This window comes from Acinonyx jubatus, chromosome A1, assembly GCF_027475565.1.
Source record: "Acinonyx jubatus isolate Ajub_Pintada_27869175 chromosome A1, VMU_Ajub_asm_v1.0, whole genome shotgun sequence".
NCBI classification, from domain to species: domain Eukaryota; kingdom Metazoa; phylum Chordata; class Mammalia; order Carnivora; family Felidae; genus Acinonyx; species Acinonyx jubatus.
Window position 1 is genome coordinate 109,492,723 of NC_069380.1, and position 17,862 is coordinate 109,510,584.

The 17,862-nt window shown below is 39.4% G+C and overlaps 1 protein-coding gene across 2 annotated transcripts; it reads right to left on the reverse strand.

Annotated features, from left to right (window-relative positions):
* Window positions 1–345: 345 nt before the first annotated feature.
* On the reverse strand, window positions 346–13,905 carry CA1H5orf15 (chromosome A1 C5orf15 homolog). Of its 2 annotated transcripts, XM_053220994.1 has the most exons (4): window positions 13,708–13,905; window positions 6,150–6,221; window positions 2,796–3,322; window positions 346–1,846 (listed from the first exon to the last, which is right to left on the reverse strand). In XM_053220994.1, exons 1-4 carry the CDS (start codon window positions 13,844–13,846, stop codon window positions 1,715–1,717), a joined length of 870 nt encoding a protein of 289 aa, XP_053076969.1. In that variant the 5' UTR covers window positions 13,847–13,905; the 3' UTR covers window positions 346–1,714. The 2 variants fall into 2 exon arrangements, with proteins under 2 accessions (XP_053076969.1, XP_014938631.1); XM_015083145.3 differs by lacking the exon at window positions 6,150–6,221 and having other exon boundaries at window positions 13,708–13,904.
* Between the last annotated feature and the right edge of the window lie 3,957 nt (window positions 13,906–17,862).

Consider the following 17,862-nt stretch of genomic DNA (forward strand, 5'->3'; position numbering starts at 1 on the left):
AAGAGCACAAGAACGCTAGATCCACTAAGGGAGGATGAGCTTCCTGATAGGGGAGCCTTCGACAGGGAAACAGGAAGGCCAGGATGCCAGAAAGTACACACTGATTTAGCTGCTTTACTTTTCTTTGCAATCCTACTTTACCACATTTTCAATAATCTTCACTACTCAACAGAATATTGGGCCTAAAGTAGGATTTAGAAATCTAAGGGGAATTCATAGAGTACTACTACTAAAAGGAACAAAACCAAGCTAGCTTCCTCCCAAACAAAGCACTACCCCTCTGTCACCACCCATATGAAGGGCTCCATCATGCCATCACTAAAATGAAACACACTTATAAAATCATAGATTTATATTTTTGCCATTTATTTTTAAAATCTTATTCAAAATATTAAATAATACAATTTCAGATATGAAAAATTACTGCCATAAAACAGTTCAGGTATATTTCCATTGTGCTGCCCTTCCTTATCAGGACAGTAAATTGTCCACCTGAAAGAAATGGTGGACTGCCCCGCTTCTTCCATCTTTACACAAAGCTCATGCCCACTGGCTCACCCGGACTTTCTGAGTGGGTGTTTAACATATATTAGGGGTTATGTTTTCTACAAAGTTGCAGTGACACTTGTAAGTCAACCATGGTTCAAATCACATATGTACATACTGACCAATTCTTTATTATAGAAAGACAGGGTAAAACAAATTACAGTAAATAATTTCCAGTTGCTGTGAAAAACAAAACAGAAGAAAATAAAACAAGTACAGGGAGAGAAAAAGTCAGTGCACACATATACCCTCTATGTATACAAACAACTTCATTCAGGTATAATTTTAATTTGAAAGGCCTAGATACAGAATTACTTAAGTGATAATGACCCCTAAAATTTATTCAAACTTACTATAAAGTAATAGACAACATGAAAAAATCTGATAGAATTTTAAACTCTGCTCCTTGCTTGGAAGCTTGGAGGAACCCGTGCTACAATCAATTGCTGACTGAAAGCAACTGTATGTGTTTTTAATATTTTGCCACAATTTCTACCTCTAAATTTAATTCAGTAATTTAAGCCAAAATATGGTATCTCTGTAACATTTTATCTATATCCACTGCAAACTGCAGAGTCTCTCTATTGCCAGAATTTCTAGAGACATTTATTAATATGTTACCTAAAACTGTGGTCAGATTGAGCATTATCATTATCTTAAGTTATGTTTAAATCATCCAAAAATATCCAAAGCGATTTTCCTGGAAGAAAAAATGTTACTTATATGCCAAGCGCTATTATACGCATCCTTGTACATTAACAGTTTGGAATCACAAAATGTGTGCTTATAAAACAGTATTTGGATGGCAGAAAGAGAATCGGAGCCAGCAGTACCAGATATGTTAGGATTTAGTTACAAGGTTGGGATCTTGTAAAACTAGTATTACTAACACTTCCAGAAGAAGAACAATAAAGAAATCTAAAACAAAACTAATAATAATGCTTAGCTCCACATTCTGGACACCTGATTGAATTTACCTCTAAATGTGTAGATAAAAAATTATATACTCCTTGTTTGTGACATTTCATTTCGAAAGCACCAAGGCAAAATAAAGAGAGACCCACCTCTCATTTAAGTACCAACTGCCTATGGCAAACATCTGCACAATATTATATAAAAAAGTCAAGCAAATAAAATTACATAATAAGCAAACTCAAATCACAGTGCTTTAAAAAATATAATCATTGGTAATCTTCAGCGAAGGCATTGCCTCATTAACATTCTGGTCTAGACGATGATATTCCACTGTTTTGGAACAAAGACCATCACGCCATTTCCTACTCTGAACCAGAAGGAAAATCTGGAAAAGAACAAAATAAATTAGATGTGGAAAAAACATAGTGGAGGATATGCTAAAAATATGTATAACAAGTGCACTCTCCCTCTCTCCTAGTTTCCTAAATATGGAAAATAAAATAACAACAAAAGGACTGTATTTTTCATCTTGTAAACAAAGTTAAACAGTGCTTCTCAAATTTTATGTACAGAGTGCTTGCTGAAGACTGATTCCTGGGTTCTATCTGCAGAGATGAGTTAGTAGATCACAGTGGAGCCCAGGAGCCCACTTGTTGGCCCAACATTCAACACTGGGTTAGAGTATCACTGGCACTCAAAATAAACATGTAGAGGTGCCTGAGTGGCTCAGTCAGTTAAGCCTCTGACTTTGGCTCAAGTCATGATCTCACAGTTCACGGGTTCAAGCCTCACATCGGGCTCTGTGCTGACAGCTCAGAGCCTGGAGCCTGCTTCGGATTCTGTCTCCCTCACTCTCTGCCCGTCTCCCACTTGCTCTCTCTCTCTCTCTCTCTCAAAAATAAACAAATATTTAAAAAATGATAATAATAAAATAAACATGTAATACCTTTATAACAAGGAAAAAGTTATTAAAATATCATTAAGTTCAAAGCTTAATTAAAAGTATTAAATTAACAACCTTTCTCCACATGTATTCCCACTGAAGTAGCAATGCTAACTTAAGACCTAAGTGTTTTTTTTTTTTTTAAAAACCACTGGGCTTTGGATTTGTTCATTAAAAAACAATTTGACTTCTTTTTCAGAAGCATACAAGGTAAAGCATTCTAATTTGTAAAAATACACCAGAGATTTATATTGATTAGACATCTTGATATTTTACCATCAATTTAAACTTGACTAAAAAAGAAAAAAATTCTGAATCATCAAAAATATTCGTAAGAAATATAACAGAGATAATAAAGGACAAATAGAGGGGATGAAAACCCCAAACTTACCTTCCTTTTGTTGTGATATGTAATGTAAACAACAGCAATACAAAAAGCAAAAATAATAAGATGAAAAAAGAAATGGCTATCTTCCTCTTCAATATTTGAGGATGGGGTCTTAAAAGATCTCACTGACTGTTCAATTTCCATGTAGTTCCTGTTTTCTTCCAGAGCTTCACTGGACTCATCGTCCCTGGGGCTGGTGGTCCAGTCATAGTCTGGTTCTCCATAGTCTCCATTGTCCAGAGTGTCTTTGGCGGTAGATGGAGAACTATTGAGCGTAAGAAGATCCTCCTCCTCTATGCTGGGATCTTCATTGTTATCTGCCTCCTCTTGAGACAGGGAAGTAGTAGGTGAGGGATGAGGGGCCACAGATGCCCCTCCACCTTTCTCTGTACTAGTTGTGGGACGGAGAGTGGCGCTGATTTGGGAGACAGAAAGTTTGGTTTGGTTTTCATGTGTTAAAGCACTCATATTTGGAGCAGAGACATCTGGCTGGAGTACAGTTTGGCTCAGCAAATCAGTCTGTGGTACAGCTAAAATGGTGAATAAAAAACATTAAACTGAAATCTCCAACTTTATCTCCATCAAGCTAGAAGCATATTTGCCTAAATTTTTTGCTAAGCATTTTTTTGCCAAATCCCTCTTTCTCTTGAGAATTTGTTAATAAGTCTCAACAGCCAGCGATCAGTCACATTTCTTCTTAGTCAATTATTGATCAGATAATAACTCTTTAGCCAGAAAGTAACAACTACATTACACAGCCTGTCACAGAAAGAAAAAGAATAGAGAGGGATGACTTTAGGTCACAACAGTGAAATCCACACAAAGTTGTTATGCATCCCCTGTTTTCATTTCACAAAGAGGTTGGACTTCAGTAATCCTTGCCTAGACTGCACCTCATCCCAGAACAGAAAAATCGGTGGCTGATCCTAGCTCAAGTAGGTCACAAACCAGATATGGAATGTGAGCCTAAATATTTCCAACACAACAAATTTAAGAGAAGCTATAAGCAAGCTGTAGGTAGCATTTCTAAATGATACTAGAACCAGAACACTTCCTCTCCCAATTTTTTTTTTAAGTATTCTTAGGAAGGACTAAGGGAAAACTCCTAAAAGGGAAGAAATGGAAATTGGAAACTTGAAAACTAAGTGTGAACTAGACTCTTCACGATTGGGGAAGGCAATCCAGGTATGGGAATAACACCAAATACATACAAGCTCTTATTTCCCTGTACTCCTACCCACTCAGTGTGGTTTACTTAAGTAGTTTAAATTATTTAGACAAGTAACTCTACACAGCAAAAGTTTAGAAGAATCCCTGCTGAAATTTAACAGTGTCTCTAATTTATAAGCTAATGTAATATCTGTTGAAGAACTTCAAGAATATCCATTATACTTGTAAAAAAGAAAAAAATGGGGGGGGGGGTGGCACCTGGGTGGCTCAGTCGGTTAAGTGTACAACTTCAGCTCAGGTCACGGTCTGGTGGTTTGTGAATTCGAGCCCTGCGTCAGGCTCTGTGCTGACAGCTCAAAGCCTGCAGCCTGTTTCAGATTGTGTGCCTCCTCCTGTCTCTGCCCCTCCCATGCTCATACTCTGTCTCTATCTCTCAGTAATAAAATAAATGTTAAAAAAATTAAAAAAAAAAAAAAGAATGGTCACGTGAGATCTAAAAATACACAGATACTATTTTAACATCTATCAAATTATAGTAAAATATTTTATAGGGGTAAAACTAAACCAAATAATTCCCGGGCTTTCACAAACATGTGCATGCACATAAATTAAGAATCTAACAGACCACTCTCTGTTCGAACATGTAATACCTGAATACATGAATACACTCTGGTTTGTGTATCATAGATGACACCTATTTTGTATAGAAAAAATAAATAGCTAGTGTCAACTGGACTGAATGGAATCTCTTAGAAAAAATAATTTAATAAATTGGTAAAAAAAAATTAGTAAATTAGTAACACTCTCTTAAATATTTTCAACAATTGATTCCTTGAAACTTTCCATTAGAAGAAAGAAACAGGGCCTATAAGTGAGTACATTATTCAGAAAATTATTAACAGGAATTTGTTAAAATAATTTTTACATTTGTCACTTCAAATAAGTTATGATTCAGACATTTACAAATTATTATTTCTCTGGTATATTTAACTTTCCTGCCAAAGTTGGTGAAAATATGATTTAAAATATAATTTTTTTAAGTTGGGAGCGAACTAACTAACCTTGACTTTTTTTAAAAAATCGTTTTTCTATACATCACTTTTAAAAAAAATTTTTTTTAATGTTTATTTATTTTTGAGACAGAGAGAGACAGAGCATGAATGGGGGAGGGTCAGAGAGAGGGAGACACAGAATCCGAAACAGGCTCCAGGCTCTGAGCTGTCAGCACAGAGCCCGACGCGGGGCTCGAACTCACGGACCGGGAGATCATGACCCGAGCCGAAGTCCGCCGCTTAACCGACTGAGCCACCCAGGCGCCCCTTTTTATAATAATCATGTATAGTGCTCGCTTCGGCAGCACATATACTAATATAGAATTATCATGTATATCTAAAGGACACAAGCTGATAAGGGTGGCAGTGATTATAATTCTCCCCACCTCCTACCCATCTCCATGTCTAGAAACCCATCCACTGTGCACTCTAGAATTCAGTCAAGTATCAGCAAATCCCTTCCTTTATCCTTCACTTTGTTGTGATAACTGAAACCTGGCTCTCCCTTAAAGATACACTTTCCCTGAAGCCCTTTTAATTAACAGCTGTTTTTTCACCCACATCCTTGCACCACTGAGTTTGGAAAAGGGGGGAAACTGTTCTGGGGTGGGGCATGGGGTGTGTGGGGGCGGGGAACCTTCCAGACTATTCTCCCTTTCCCCTCCCTAAATGCACCAGCCTTGATTCTCCTATCATCAGCTATCACCCACTAACCTTTGTCCACCAACTCCCGGTCACAGTTCCTATTCTTCTGGCTCTAGAGTTCATGCTACCCAGGTGCTCCTGTCTTGATTTCAAATCCTTGCCCCCTCTTCTGATGACCAGCCCTCCCCCTTACCTTAACCTGTCACACCATGGTCACTATCATCACAACTCTTCCATAATCTCAATTTCATGCATCCTCCTACTTGCTGACATAACCACCTATCCTTCTAATTCATTCCCTGGTATCCTGAATCTATCAGGACCTACAGTTCTGATTCTACCATCTTTTCAGTCCCTCATGGCCACCATCCCACCCTTGCCCAATATCTTTGCCCTCCCTCTTTACCCAGATTCAATTTTATAGTCAGCATTATGCATCCCTTACATACACCTCCAGTCCCCATCCCCTTGCTCACTTTGTTCCACTCACTTGGCAAGGCTACATCCCAAGTAAAATCAAACTCTCTGACCACTCCCTGTTGCACCAAGTGGTTGAACTTGGCTGGAAATAAATACAAAACCATGTCACCATTTTTACTTCATTTTAAATTCAATGCCAAACATTCAAGTGTATGTGTAATGCTACTGGCAATTATACTGTATTTTTCTAGTCCATTCACCCTCTTGCTCCCTTAGGAGACCATTCACAAGTTCCTCTGTTCTCCCAACACCTTCTCTGTTGTCCTCGTTTTCACTGGCATCACTTCCTAACTTCTCAGAGAAAAAGGAAGCCATGAGAAGAGAACTTCCATGAATTACCAGAACTCTAGACTCATAAATCCACTGCTACTTGACATCTCCTCTTGATGTCTGACATTCAAATTAACATATTCAAAATGAATTCTTACTTTGGCTTCTAGGAAGATGGAATAGAAAACTTTTCCCTATTTCTCCAGTGAAAAAACTAACTCTGCATATTATATGTAAAATAGCTTAAGAAGACTGAAAGGTGGAGAGAATACAGCAGAATGGTTAGAGACCTCAAGATTTGAGAAACAACCTAGTAGTGACTTTCCTGGATTTTCTTTTTACCTCATATATTCTAGACTTGTACCTAAAGAAGACAACAACCTGGAAACGGCAAGGAGTATGGACAAAAACATGCCATCCCCTCCCCCCAAAAAAGCTCTCTCTCTAAAAGATCAGGAGAGACGCAGCCTCGTAAGAAAGAAAACTTCTAGACAATGACTGCTCTACTAGAGGCAAACACCCACAAAAAAACAAAAAACAAAAAACAAAAAAAAACTGTGGCTCTGCTCACATCCACACCAACAAAGGCCAAGTAGAAAGCCTAGATTTCCACCCTCAGCAGGCTGTAATAAGGTGCCTCTTCCCCTCCACAATAATGTTGTCAGAAGAGGCCTAAAGGAGAGTCAAGACTTTAACCATCACCCAATAGTAATGAGGCCACTCCCACCACTATGTAAGTACAGGCCATCAGTGGAGACAGAACTCCCATTCTTGTCTAGAAGTAACAAGAAGACTACCACTCTTTGGGTGACAACAGCGATCAAATGGAGACTCCAGATTCCTACCTCTACCCGACAATAATGTGCAGTAATTCCCTCCTCCCCTGCCAGAGTTATGTCATAAAAAGCTAACCAAAAGAGAAAGTTTAAATAAGAACAGAGTCTTGAAAATACAAACTACTACAACTCACTCAGTATGAAATACATCATTTGAATACCCCTATTATCATTAAGGAAACTGAATCCTTAATTTTAAAATTCCCAAAAAATTAATCTCCAGGCTCAGATGGTTTCATTGCGAATCCTACCAAATGTTTAAAGAAGAATTCTCACCAATTCTACAGAATCTCCTCCAGAGAATAGGAGGGAACATTGTTCAATTCATTTTATGAAGCTAGTATTATTATCCTGATACCAAAACCAAAAGCCCTACAGAAAAAGAAAACTACAGACTGGTATTTTTCATGAAAATAGCTGCAAAAGTCCTTAGGAAAATATTAGCAAATAGAAACTAGTAATACATAAAAAGAATGATATTCCATGAACAGTGAGGGTTATTCCAGCAATGCAAAACTGATTCAATATTCAAAAATCAATCAATGCAATCCACCATATTAAGCTAAATGAACCTTCATGTAAGTCTCATATCTTCTACAAAACTTAACTAAAAATGGAACATGGCGGAACCTGGTGGCTCAGTCAATGAAGCATGTGACTCTTGAAGTCGGGGTCATATGTTCAAGCCCCACAGTGGGTGTACAGATTACTTAAAAAATAATAATAGTAATAATTACTAAATAAATAAAAATAAAAGTGGATCACAAATTTAAATGCAAAATGCAAAACTATAAAACTTGTAGAAAAAGACAAAGGAAAATATCTATGGAATCCAGGACTAAGCACAAATTTGTAGACCTGACACCAAAAACACAATACATAAAAGAAAAAAAACCCATAAATTGGATTCTATCAAAATGAAAAACTTTTGCTCCATGGAAAGACTTTCATGGGAGGATGAAAAGATAAGCTACACAATGGGAGAAATATTTGTAAGGCCCAACCCAACAAAGGAAGAGTATCCAGAACACATAAAGAAATCTGAAAACTCGAGGTGCCTGGGTGGCTCAGTTGGTTAAGTGTCCGACTTCAGCTCAGGTCATAATCTCCCAGTTCGTGAGTTCCAGCCCCGCCTCGGGCTTTGTGCTGACAGCTCAGAGCCTGGAACTTGCTTCGGATTCTGTGTCTCCCTCTCTCTCTGCCCCTCCCTTGCTCCCACTCTGTCTCTCTCATTCTCTCTCTCTCAAAAATAAACATTAAAAATTAAAAAAAAAAAGAAATCTGAAAGCTCAAAAATGAAAAAGGAAACAATCCAATTAGAAAACAGGCAACAGACACAAAGGCACATTTCACTGAAGAGAATATACAGATGGCAAATAAGCACATGAAAAGGTATTAGCCACTAAGGAAACACAAATTAAAACCACAATAAAGCTATCACTACACAACTATCAGAATGACAGTAAAATAAAAAGTAATGACAACACCAAATATTGGCAAAGATGCAGGTAAGCTAGATCATTTCTATGTTGCTGGTGGTAACACAAAATAGGACAACTATGCCAGAAAACACGTTGGCAGTTTCTTTTTTTTTTTTTAATGTTTTTATTTATTTTTGAGACAGAGACAGAGCATGAGCAGGGGAGGGGCAGAGAGAGAGGGAAACACAAAATCCAAAGCAGGCTCCAGGCTCTGAGCTGTCAGCACAGAGCCCAACGTGGGGCTCGAACTCACGAGCTGTGAGATCATGACCTGAGCCGAAGTCGGACACTCAACCGACTGAGCCACCCAGGTGTCCCAGTTTGACATTTTCTTAAAAAACTAAGTATCTAACTACCACATGACCCAGCAATTGCACACCTGAACATTTATCCCAAAGAAATGAAATCTTAGGATCACACAAAAAATCTGTACATGAATGTTTACTTCATATTAATCATAACACTCAAAAACTGGAAACAACCTGGACATCCTTCAAAGAGTGAATGGTTAAACAAAGTGTAGTGTGGCTACATGATAATGGAATATTACTCAGCAATTAAAAAAAAAAAAAAAAAACTACTGACACATGAAACAACTTGATGAATCTCCAGAGAATTATGCTAGGTAAAAAAAAGCCAAGTCCAAAAAGTTATATACCATATGATTTCATTTATATCACATTCCCAAAATGACAAAATTAAAGAAATAAATAACAGATTAGTGGTTGCCAGGATTTCAGGAGGGAGTAGGGAAAGGAAGGACATGGGAGTGACTATAAAAGGGCAACATGAGAGGTTGATGGAAATGCTCTTTATCTTGACTAGCAATGTCAGTGTCCTGACTATGATACTGTACTACAGTTTCTTAAGATGTAACCACTAGGGAAAATGAGTAAAGGGTATACAGGATCTGTATTATTTCTTACAATTGCAAGTAAATCTACAATTATTTCAAAATAAAGAGTTTTAAGAAATGAATTTTACTTCCCACACAAAAAGAAAAAAAAAAAAAACTTGCTCTACCTCCAGTCCATATTTCAGTTAGTGGCAATTCCTTTTTTCTAGTTACTGAAGAAAAAACCCTGTAATCATTATGTTCTTAATATCCCACAACAAATCTGCTACCCTACCTTCAAAGTGTATTAAAATCTAAAGACTTTTCACCTTGTAACTGGTACTGCCTAGTCCAAGCCACTATCATCTTACCTGGAGTATTACGGTAGCCTTCTAACTAATCTGCCTGCTTCTACCCTAACTCCTACTGTCCACTCTCAACACAACAGCTCGAGTCATCATCACATTTGAGAATGTGATATAAGTTCAATGTGATTAAGTTTGATGTTGCTCCTCTGCTTAAAACCCTCTGAGAGCTCTCCATCTCTCAAAAGTGAAATTCCAAGTCTTTGTAATAGCCTACAAGATCCTACAGGATCTGGAGCCTCAATCTTATCTCTTACTTATCTCCCAAACTCCTCTATCCCTGTTGCCTACTTAACAGATAGCAATTAATGTTTATAGAATATGCTTTTGACCCAATTCTCACCACAAACCCTACACCACTTCTCAAGTAGGATCTTTGCACCTATCACACCCTCTGAAAAGCCTTTCCCATAGTTTCAACCAGGAAAAACCCACTCATTCTTCTAAGGGTATCGTCAATGTTAACCCATTTGTTGTTGTAACTCCAAAACCTAGCACCAAGTAGGAGCAGAATTAGTAAGTATTGTTCAAAGAGTAAAAACTTGGAAGTAATACACAGAAAACAAATGAAAAATCCATCTGAAACATTTGATGCAAATTAGATCAACCTCCTAGACCTCCACTCCTTCAAATCAGAGAATATGATCTAGTCAGAAATGAAGGGTATGCAGAACAAAGTGAGAACTCTGACTTTATGGATTTAATTGTTGAGCTTCTACAATCATATACAGTACTTTAGACTTCTAAATGTTCCATTTCTGTCCTTTCCTATTTGATATTACCTCCCTCATTAAAACATTTTAAAAATAACTTTCTACATTTAATTCTCTTCTATGGGTCCCTTTAAAAAACTGTCTTAATGGCCTGGCAAGACTTAATCAGAAGGTGATCATCCAGTGATCCAAAATAATGCGTATATTAATTTTTTTTAGATTTTGTCAAAATAAAAATGTAGAACCTTAAAATCCTTTCAGATTGCCAGGAATATACCTGAGAACTGAAATTTTAACAAACCTAATATGGAACAAGTTTAAATACATCTAATGGAGTAACTTCCTAACTTTCTATGCTTATTTGAAGTTTGGGACTCAACATCTCCTATCTAGACTATAAGTTTTATATTATAAGAGTAATTACTTTGAAATCACACTACTCCAAGACATACTTACAAAAAACACTTACACTACCCAAACCTTTACAAATGCTATGCTGTACTAAAATGTAGCTGCTTCCCCCTTAGAAGCATATATGTTAGTTTACATTTAAATTATTTTCAGTAGGGAATAATATGAATTTTAAATTGACATAAAGACTTAATAAAAAAGAAAAAGATTACCTAAAATGTCCCAGTATGATTGGAACAATATTTATGAGGGTCTAATAAGTAAAAACAAAGACAAGAAGACACCTTAATACTCCAAACTACCCCCTCACTTGCCCCTCTCCACAAGATTTCTAACCATCTCTTAAAGGGAAAAGTTCTTCCTGCAACTACAGTTACCAGCTACATATCCTTCAGGCTGTATGTCTTTAGCATTTCAGTGAGAAATATAAATGTTTAAATGTTAGTTGTTTTCTTAAATGATTAAATAACCAAAACAATTATGCTACATAAGTAGTTTAGGAACAGGAATATCTGCACCGATCAGAGAAATCCTAGTTATATTTTAGTCATTATTAAAGAGCTTTGGGAAAATGGACCTCAGTTCTTCCCCACAGACTTACAAATGCTTCTGGGACAGTGGATGCCCCACCCTCAGTGCTGCTGAGGAAACCTAAGGAAGTAACCAGAGCACTATAGCAGAGAAACGTGTAGCTAGACAGCCCCTGTTGGCAAATAAGAAAATTGCTATCCCATTCACCATGTTTTTCATCTGAAAACTCAAAAAAGATTTAAGGAAAAAAGCAGGACCGTGTCTTGGCCTGAAAGAAGAGATTACTAAATAAAATATTGCTTAATCATTACAAATTCTTATTAATAGATTTGTTCCCCCGAAGTCTCAAGCCCTAGTTTACAGATTTATTTCCTGATAAAGGCTTCAATATCTTCATTCACAATGTAACATTTCTAAGAAAAGAAATATTTAATCATGCAGCATTATTTACAAAAGCCAAGATATGGGGACTCCTGGATGGGTCAGTCAGATGAGCATCCAACCCTTGATTTCAACTCAGGTCATGATCCCAGGGTCATGGGCTAGAGTCCCACATCGAGCTCTACACTGAGCATGAAGCCAGCTTAAGATTCTCTCTCTCCCTCTTCCCCTCTGCCCCACTCATGCTCTCTCTCTCTCTCTAAAAATAATCATAGCCAAGATATGGAAACAACCTAAATGCCCATGGATAGATGAACACATAAAGAATATGTGGTGTATATATATATACAAGAGAATATTACTCAGCCACACACACCCAAAATGAAATTTTGTGACAACATGGATGGACCTTGAAGGCATTATGCTAAGTGAAATAAGTCAGAGAAAGACAAATATCATATGATTTCACTTATATGTGGAGTCCAGAAAAAATCAAAACAAAACAAACAAGCAAACAAACAAGCCATACTCATAGATATAAAGAAGAGACGGGTGGTTGCCAGAGGGGAGTAGATAAGAGGTTGGCGAAATGGATGAAGAGCATCAAAAGGTACAAACTTCCAGTTACAAAATAAGTAAGTCATGACGATGTAATATAAAGCTTGGTGACTACAGTCAATACTACAGTAATGCATATTTGGAAGTGGCTAAGAGAGTAAATCTTAACAGCTCTCATTACAAGAAAAAAAAATCTGTAACTCTGTATGGTGAATGGTAGAGTTGAGGTGGTGATCAGTTCCCAGTGTATACAAATATTGAACCATTATGCTGCACACCTAGGACTAACATAACGTAATATGCCAATCGTACCTCAATAAATAAAAACTTTCAAATAAAAAAATTTTAATTTTAAATCTTTTTTTTTATTTTAAATAGAAGTTTTTAAATGTTTTAAATGAAATAATCAAATCCTACGACTCTATTAAAAATGAAGCAGTCTTGCCCAGCTAACCCAGGACACAGGGAACCATGTTTACAAAGAATCTCCCTTGTTGCATTCTCCCTCTCGTCCTCGTAAACCCCTCAGGAGCCCAAAGCCCCAATATTCTGGCTCTTTACCAAGCACCAGAACCTCCCAGATCTGAGAGATGAAGCACTACCTTAAGATAGCGTTTTCCCCTTCACTTTTGCTCTCCGAAATATTCCATCAGCTCAGTCTGGTCCCTGCCCCTGCCCACCTCGATCTTTACCACTTACCCGCCCGTTCTGGAAAAGCCCCACACTCCCCTGGCCCTGCCAGACCGCTGGGTACCTCCCCCCACCTAGGGAACGTCTCTAGACACCACACCTCCTAACCACGGCCATCTCCTCAGCATCTGTTCCCTCTGCCCCCTCATAACTCCTCCCTCCAAGCAATTTTGGAGACCCCCCACCACCGCCACTCCCTGTGCAACGCATTCTTCCAGACTCTGTAGATAACACCACCACTCCTCCCTCACGCCCATCTCCATACTCTGCTGCCCGGATTCCCACATCTCTCAACCCCGCATCTCGGGCCTCTCAGAAACCCCACCTCCTTAGACTCCATCAGACAGCCTACCCTCCCTCCTCGGCGCCTAGAGACCCTGCCCCATCTGGACATCGCCATCTGCTCAGGACACTCGGAAGCGCCCTTTCCCTGGCCGGGCCTGTCTCTCCGCCCGCGCGGCCCTCCCGCGCCCGCCCTGCCGCCGCGCCCACTTTACCACTGGACAAGGTGGCGGACGCAAGCAGGAGCGCCAGCACGAGCGGCTGCACCAACCCTCCCGGGACCTGGAGGCCGGGCGAGTACCGCAGTTTCGCTTGCACGGTTCCCCTCATCCTCCTCAAGACAGCAGCGGCCATAACGGACTCTGCCGGGAGCCTGCGTTGTTGCTAGGCTCTACGTCATGACATCAGACACTGCGTAAGGCACCACAGCACGTACGTCCCAACGTGATGACGTCGCAGCCCAGACGGGCGCTCCGGAAACCTGGTTAAAGAGGAAGGGTAGTGGGAGTTTCAGCGAAGGGTAGGTCTCGCCCCAGCCCCTTTCGGGTCGAGGTTGTAAAGTGAAAGATGTAGAGAGGTTCAGAGTGAGCCTCTCTCTGCCTGCCACGTGATGGGATACTATTACAGCTCATGAAAGTATTTTAAAACATTGAGGAGTTTTTGTTTTGTTTGTTCGTTTAGAGATTTTATTTGGGGGGGCTCCTGGGGGGCTCAGTCGGTTAAGCCTCCGACTTCCAAGGGAGTCATGATCTCAGAGGTCGTGAGTTCCAGCCCTCCATCTGGCTGTCTGCTGTCAGCACAGAGCCCACTTTGGATCCTCTGTCTACTTTTCTCTCTGCCACTCCCTACCCCCACCCCGTCTCTCACAAAAATAAACTTTATTTTTATTTTTTAAGTAATCTCTACACCCAAAGTGGGGCTCGAACTCACAACCCTGAGATTAAGAGTTGCGTGGTCTAGGGGCGCCTGGGTGGCGCAGTCGGTTAAGCGTCCGACTTCAGCCAGGTCACGATCTCGCGGTCCGTGAGTTCGGGCCCCGCGTCAGGCTCTGGGCTGATGGCTCAGAGCCTGGAGCCTGTTTCCGATTCTGTGTCTCCCTCTCTCTCTGCCCCTCCCCCGTCATGCTCTGTCTCTCTCTGTCCCAAAAATAAATAAACGTTGAAAAAAAAAAGAGCTGTGTGGTCTACACACTGAGCCAATCAGAGGCCCCTAAAATATTGTTAAAAGGAAGATCCAACTGGGTAATAGACTGGTCTGGAAGAGGAAGTAACCGCCTTCCCTCCCCCAAAGGCAACGGAAACACAGATGTTCACATTTGCCGTATCTGGGTGGTGGAATTATAGGTAATGTTTTACTTTTTATCTTTTTCCTAACCATTTATTCCTTCAACAAATACTTAGCACCCTTTCATATTTCATTGTACAGCTGTTAACAATACAAACCACATACCTTTGTGGAGTTTATTTTCTTGTGAAGAAGAGGATAGTGTAAGATATACACCATAGAATGGGAAAGGTGTTATGGAGAAAAAGCAGGAAAGCGGGGTAGGAAGTAGGGTGCAAACAGCTTCCAGATTTCCTACAATAAGCTTCTGTTACTTTTTAAATTTAATCTTTAAAACCCCCACCATATGAAAATGCAGATTTAGGAAGTTCCCTTATGGCCTTGGCACATGCTTTGGTCTGTATGTTCTGCAAATGTTTCTTAAATAAATGTCAGTAGGCTTAAAACCATGGAAGTTCCTTCCACTTGATTGATTTCCAGGAAAATCATTGTGGCATGAAGCAAGATATTTGTTGTACCCACAGTTTCACCACTCTGATCTCCATGATTCCCACAGAAGATTGCTGCTATCTTCCAGAGACAAAGCTGAGCTGCCCCCCTAAAGAGAGAAGGGCCCCTGTTCTCCTGAATCTTATTTCCCTTAACATTCATCTGGCCCCAGTGACAGCTCAGAAACACACAAACTCTGTGTTGTTAAGAAAACTAAGAGGTCATTCATGTCCATTTCCCTAAGCCCACCACAAGCCCAGAGAGACTGAATGGTGCCCTTATTGCAAACCTCCCAGGGTATCCAGGATACAAAGTCTTCCCAAATTCCCTTGGAGCTTTCCCGTCTGTGAGTACAGAAACCATCACTCAGTTTAATGAATAAGCCTCTCGATTCTAGCTTCTGCTTGTTGGGAGATCCAGGCATAGGCCTTTTTTCTGTAATAAACACACCTTCAATCCTCTCTTCTTTGTTCCCTTTCTTCCTTTGTCCTCACACCAGAGTGTTTCAGTCCTCTTACTGGTGAGATATCATGAACCCAAGGCAGTTGCACAATATTCTGACATGCTGCATAGGCAGATAATATGTGAGGAGGGAAATATACCCTCAATATTCAGAGGGCCCTGTGTACATTTCAAAATAGCAGTATGTATCTGGCATCTGACTGGATGTACCTAACAACCATTATGTGCCAAAGTCTCTGGACAAATTCAAAAGTTCACTTTGAAACATACAGATCCTCATAAACCTGATGAAAACAGTATGACAAATGCTGAGGCAAGCAAGTTTTGGGTAATCAGTTACACAAAATGTTCAAGTAAATGTAATACTTGTTTGGCATGGTCGCTTCCAAACATACATAAAAAGGAATTCTACCTTGGGACATCTGGCTGGTTCAGTCGGAAGAGCATGCGACTCTTAATCTTGGAGTCATAAATTCATGCCCCACATTGGGCATGGAGCCTACCTAAAAAAAAAAAAAAAAAAAAAAAGGGAAAAAAAAGGAACTCTGCCTAAAAACATACATATTATTGGGACACTTGGGTGGCTCAGTCATTTGGGATCCAACTTCAGCTCAGGTCATGGTCTCACTGTTCCTGAGTTCAAGCCCCACATTGGGCTCTGTGCTGACAGTTCAGAACCTGGAGCCTGTTTCAGATTCTGTGTCCCCCCCTTCTCTCTCTCTCTGCCCCTCCCCCGGTCACTCTCTCAAAAATAAACATTAAAAAAAATGTGTATTGTTGAATAGAAAAATGTTCATTTATTGAAGCTTGATAATGTAACAGAGTTTACTCTTCTACTTTGTAAATGTTTGAAATTGACACATTGTCATTTTTAAAAACTAAACATATTGCAGAATTCTAGAACGAACCCCAATGATCCGTGCCGTTGTATGATCCCCTGCCCTTGAGTGTGGGAGGAACCTGTAAAAATGATGGGCTGCCACTGCTGTGGTTACGTTATTAAATGGCACAGTTGACTTTAAGAACAGATTTTTTTCAGGGCACCTGGGTAGCTCAGTCGGTTGAGCGTCCAACTTCGGCTCAGGTCATAATCTTGAGATTTGTGAGTTTGAGCCCTGTGTCAGGCTCTGAGCCGACAGCTCAGAGCCTAGAGCCTACTTCTGAGTCTGTGTCTCCCTCCCTCTGCCCCTCCCCTGTTTGCTCGCTCTCTCTCTGTCAAATAAATAAATAAACATTAAAAAATAAATTAAAAAAAAAAAAAAAAAACAAGAATGGGAGATTTTCCTCAGAGGGCCTGACCTCATCAGTTGAGTCCTTAAAAGGATTGGGACACTTATAAAATGAGTTAAGTGCTGGGGATGTCATGTACAGCATGGTAACTAGAGTTAATAATACTGTGTACTGTATATTTGAAAGCTAAGAGAGTAGATCTTAAAAGTTCTTATCACATGGAAACCAATTTGACAACAAATTTCATATATTGAAAAAAATAAAATAAAATAAAATAAAATAAAGAAAAAAATAAAGAAAAAATAAAAAAATTTAAAAAAAAGTTCTTATCACAAGGAAAAAGACATTGTAACTGTGTGGTGACGGATGCTAACTAGCCTTATTGTAGTGATCATTTCATAATATGTACAAATATTGAACCATGTTGGGCATCTAATACAATTTTTTATGTCAATTATAACTCAGTAAATAAAATTAAAACTTTTAAAAGGGGAAAAGTATAGCTGGGGCTCTTCCTGGAGGAGATTTCAACTGTGAGAGGGATCTGACAGTAATGGAATTACTCCATTCCAGCTGTGAATATGGGAGGGGCCCATGCAGCAAGGAAGGCAGGTGGTCTCTATTTGCTGAGAGGAGCCCCTAGCTGATGGCCAGCAAGGAAATAGGGGCCACTATCCTACAACTGAAAGGAGCTGAATTCTGCCACAACCATGTGACCTAGGAAGGGGACCTCAAGCTCCAGATGGGAACACAGTCTGGCAGACATCCTAATTTCAGCATTATGAGAATTTTAACAGAAAATCCAGCCATACCATGCTGGAATTCTGACCTAGAGACCTGTGAAATAAATACTGAGTGTTGTTCTAAGCAACTGTATTTGGGTCATTTGTTATGCAACAACAGAA

Excerpts from the sequence above, each read along its gene's own strand:
- CA1H5orf15 (XM_053220994.1), bottom strand. The coding sequence starts at position 13,846 with ATGGCCGCTGCTGTCTTGAGGAGGATGAGGGGAACCGTGCAAGCGAAA. Across the intron at positions 3,323-6,149 it reads TTGGGATGTAGCCTTGCCAA|CTGTACCACAGACTGATTTG; the intron begins GTGAGTGGAACA and ends TCACCATTTTAG. Across the intron at positions 1,847-2,795 it reads CATATCACAACAAAAGGAAG|ATTTTCCTTCTGGTTCAGAG; the intron begins GTAAGTTTGGGG and ends GTTCTTTTCCAG.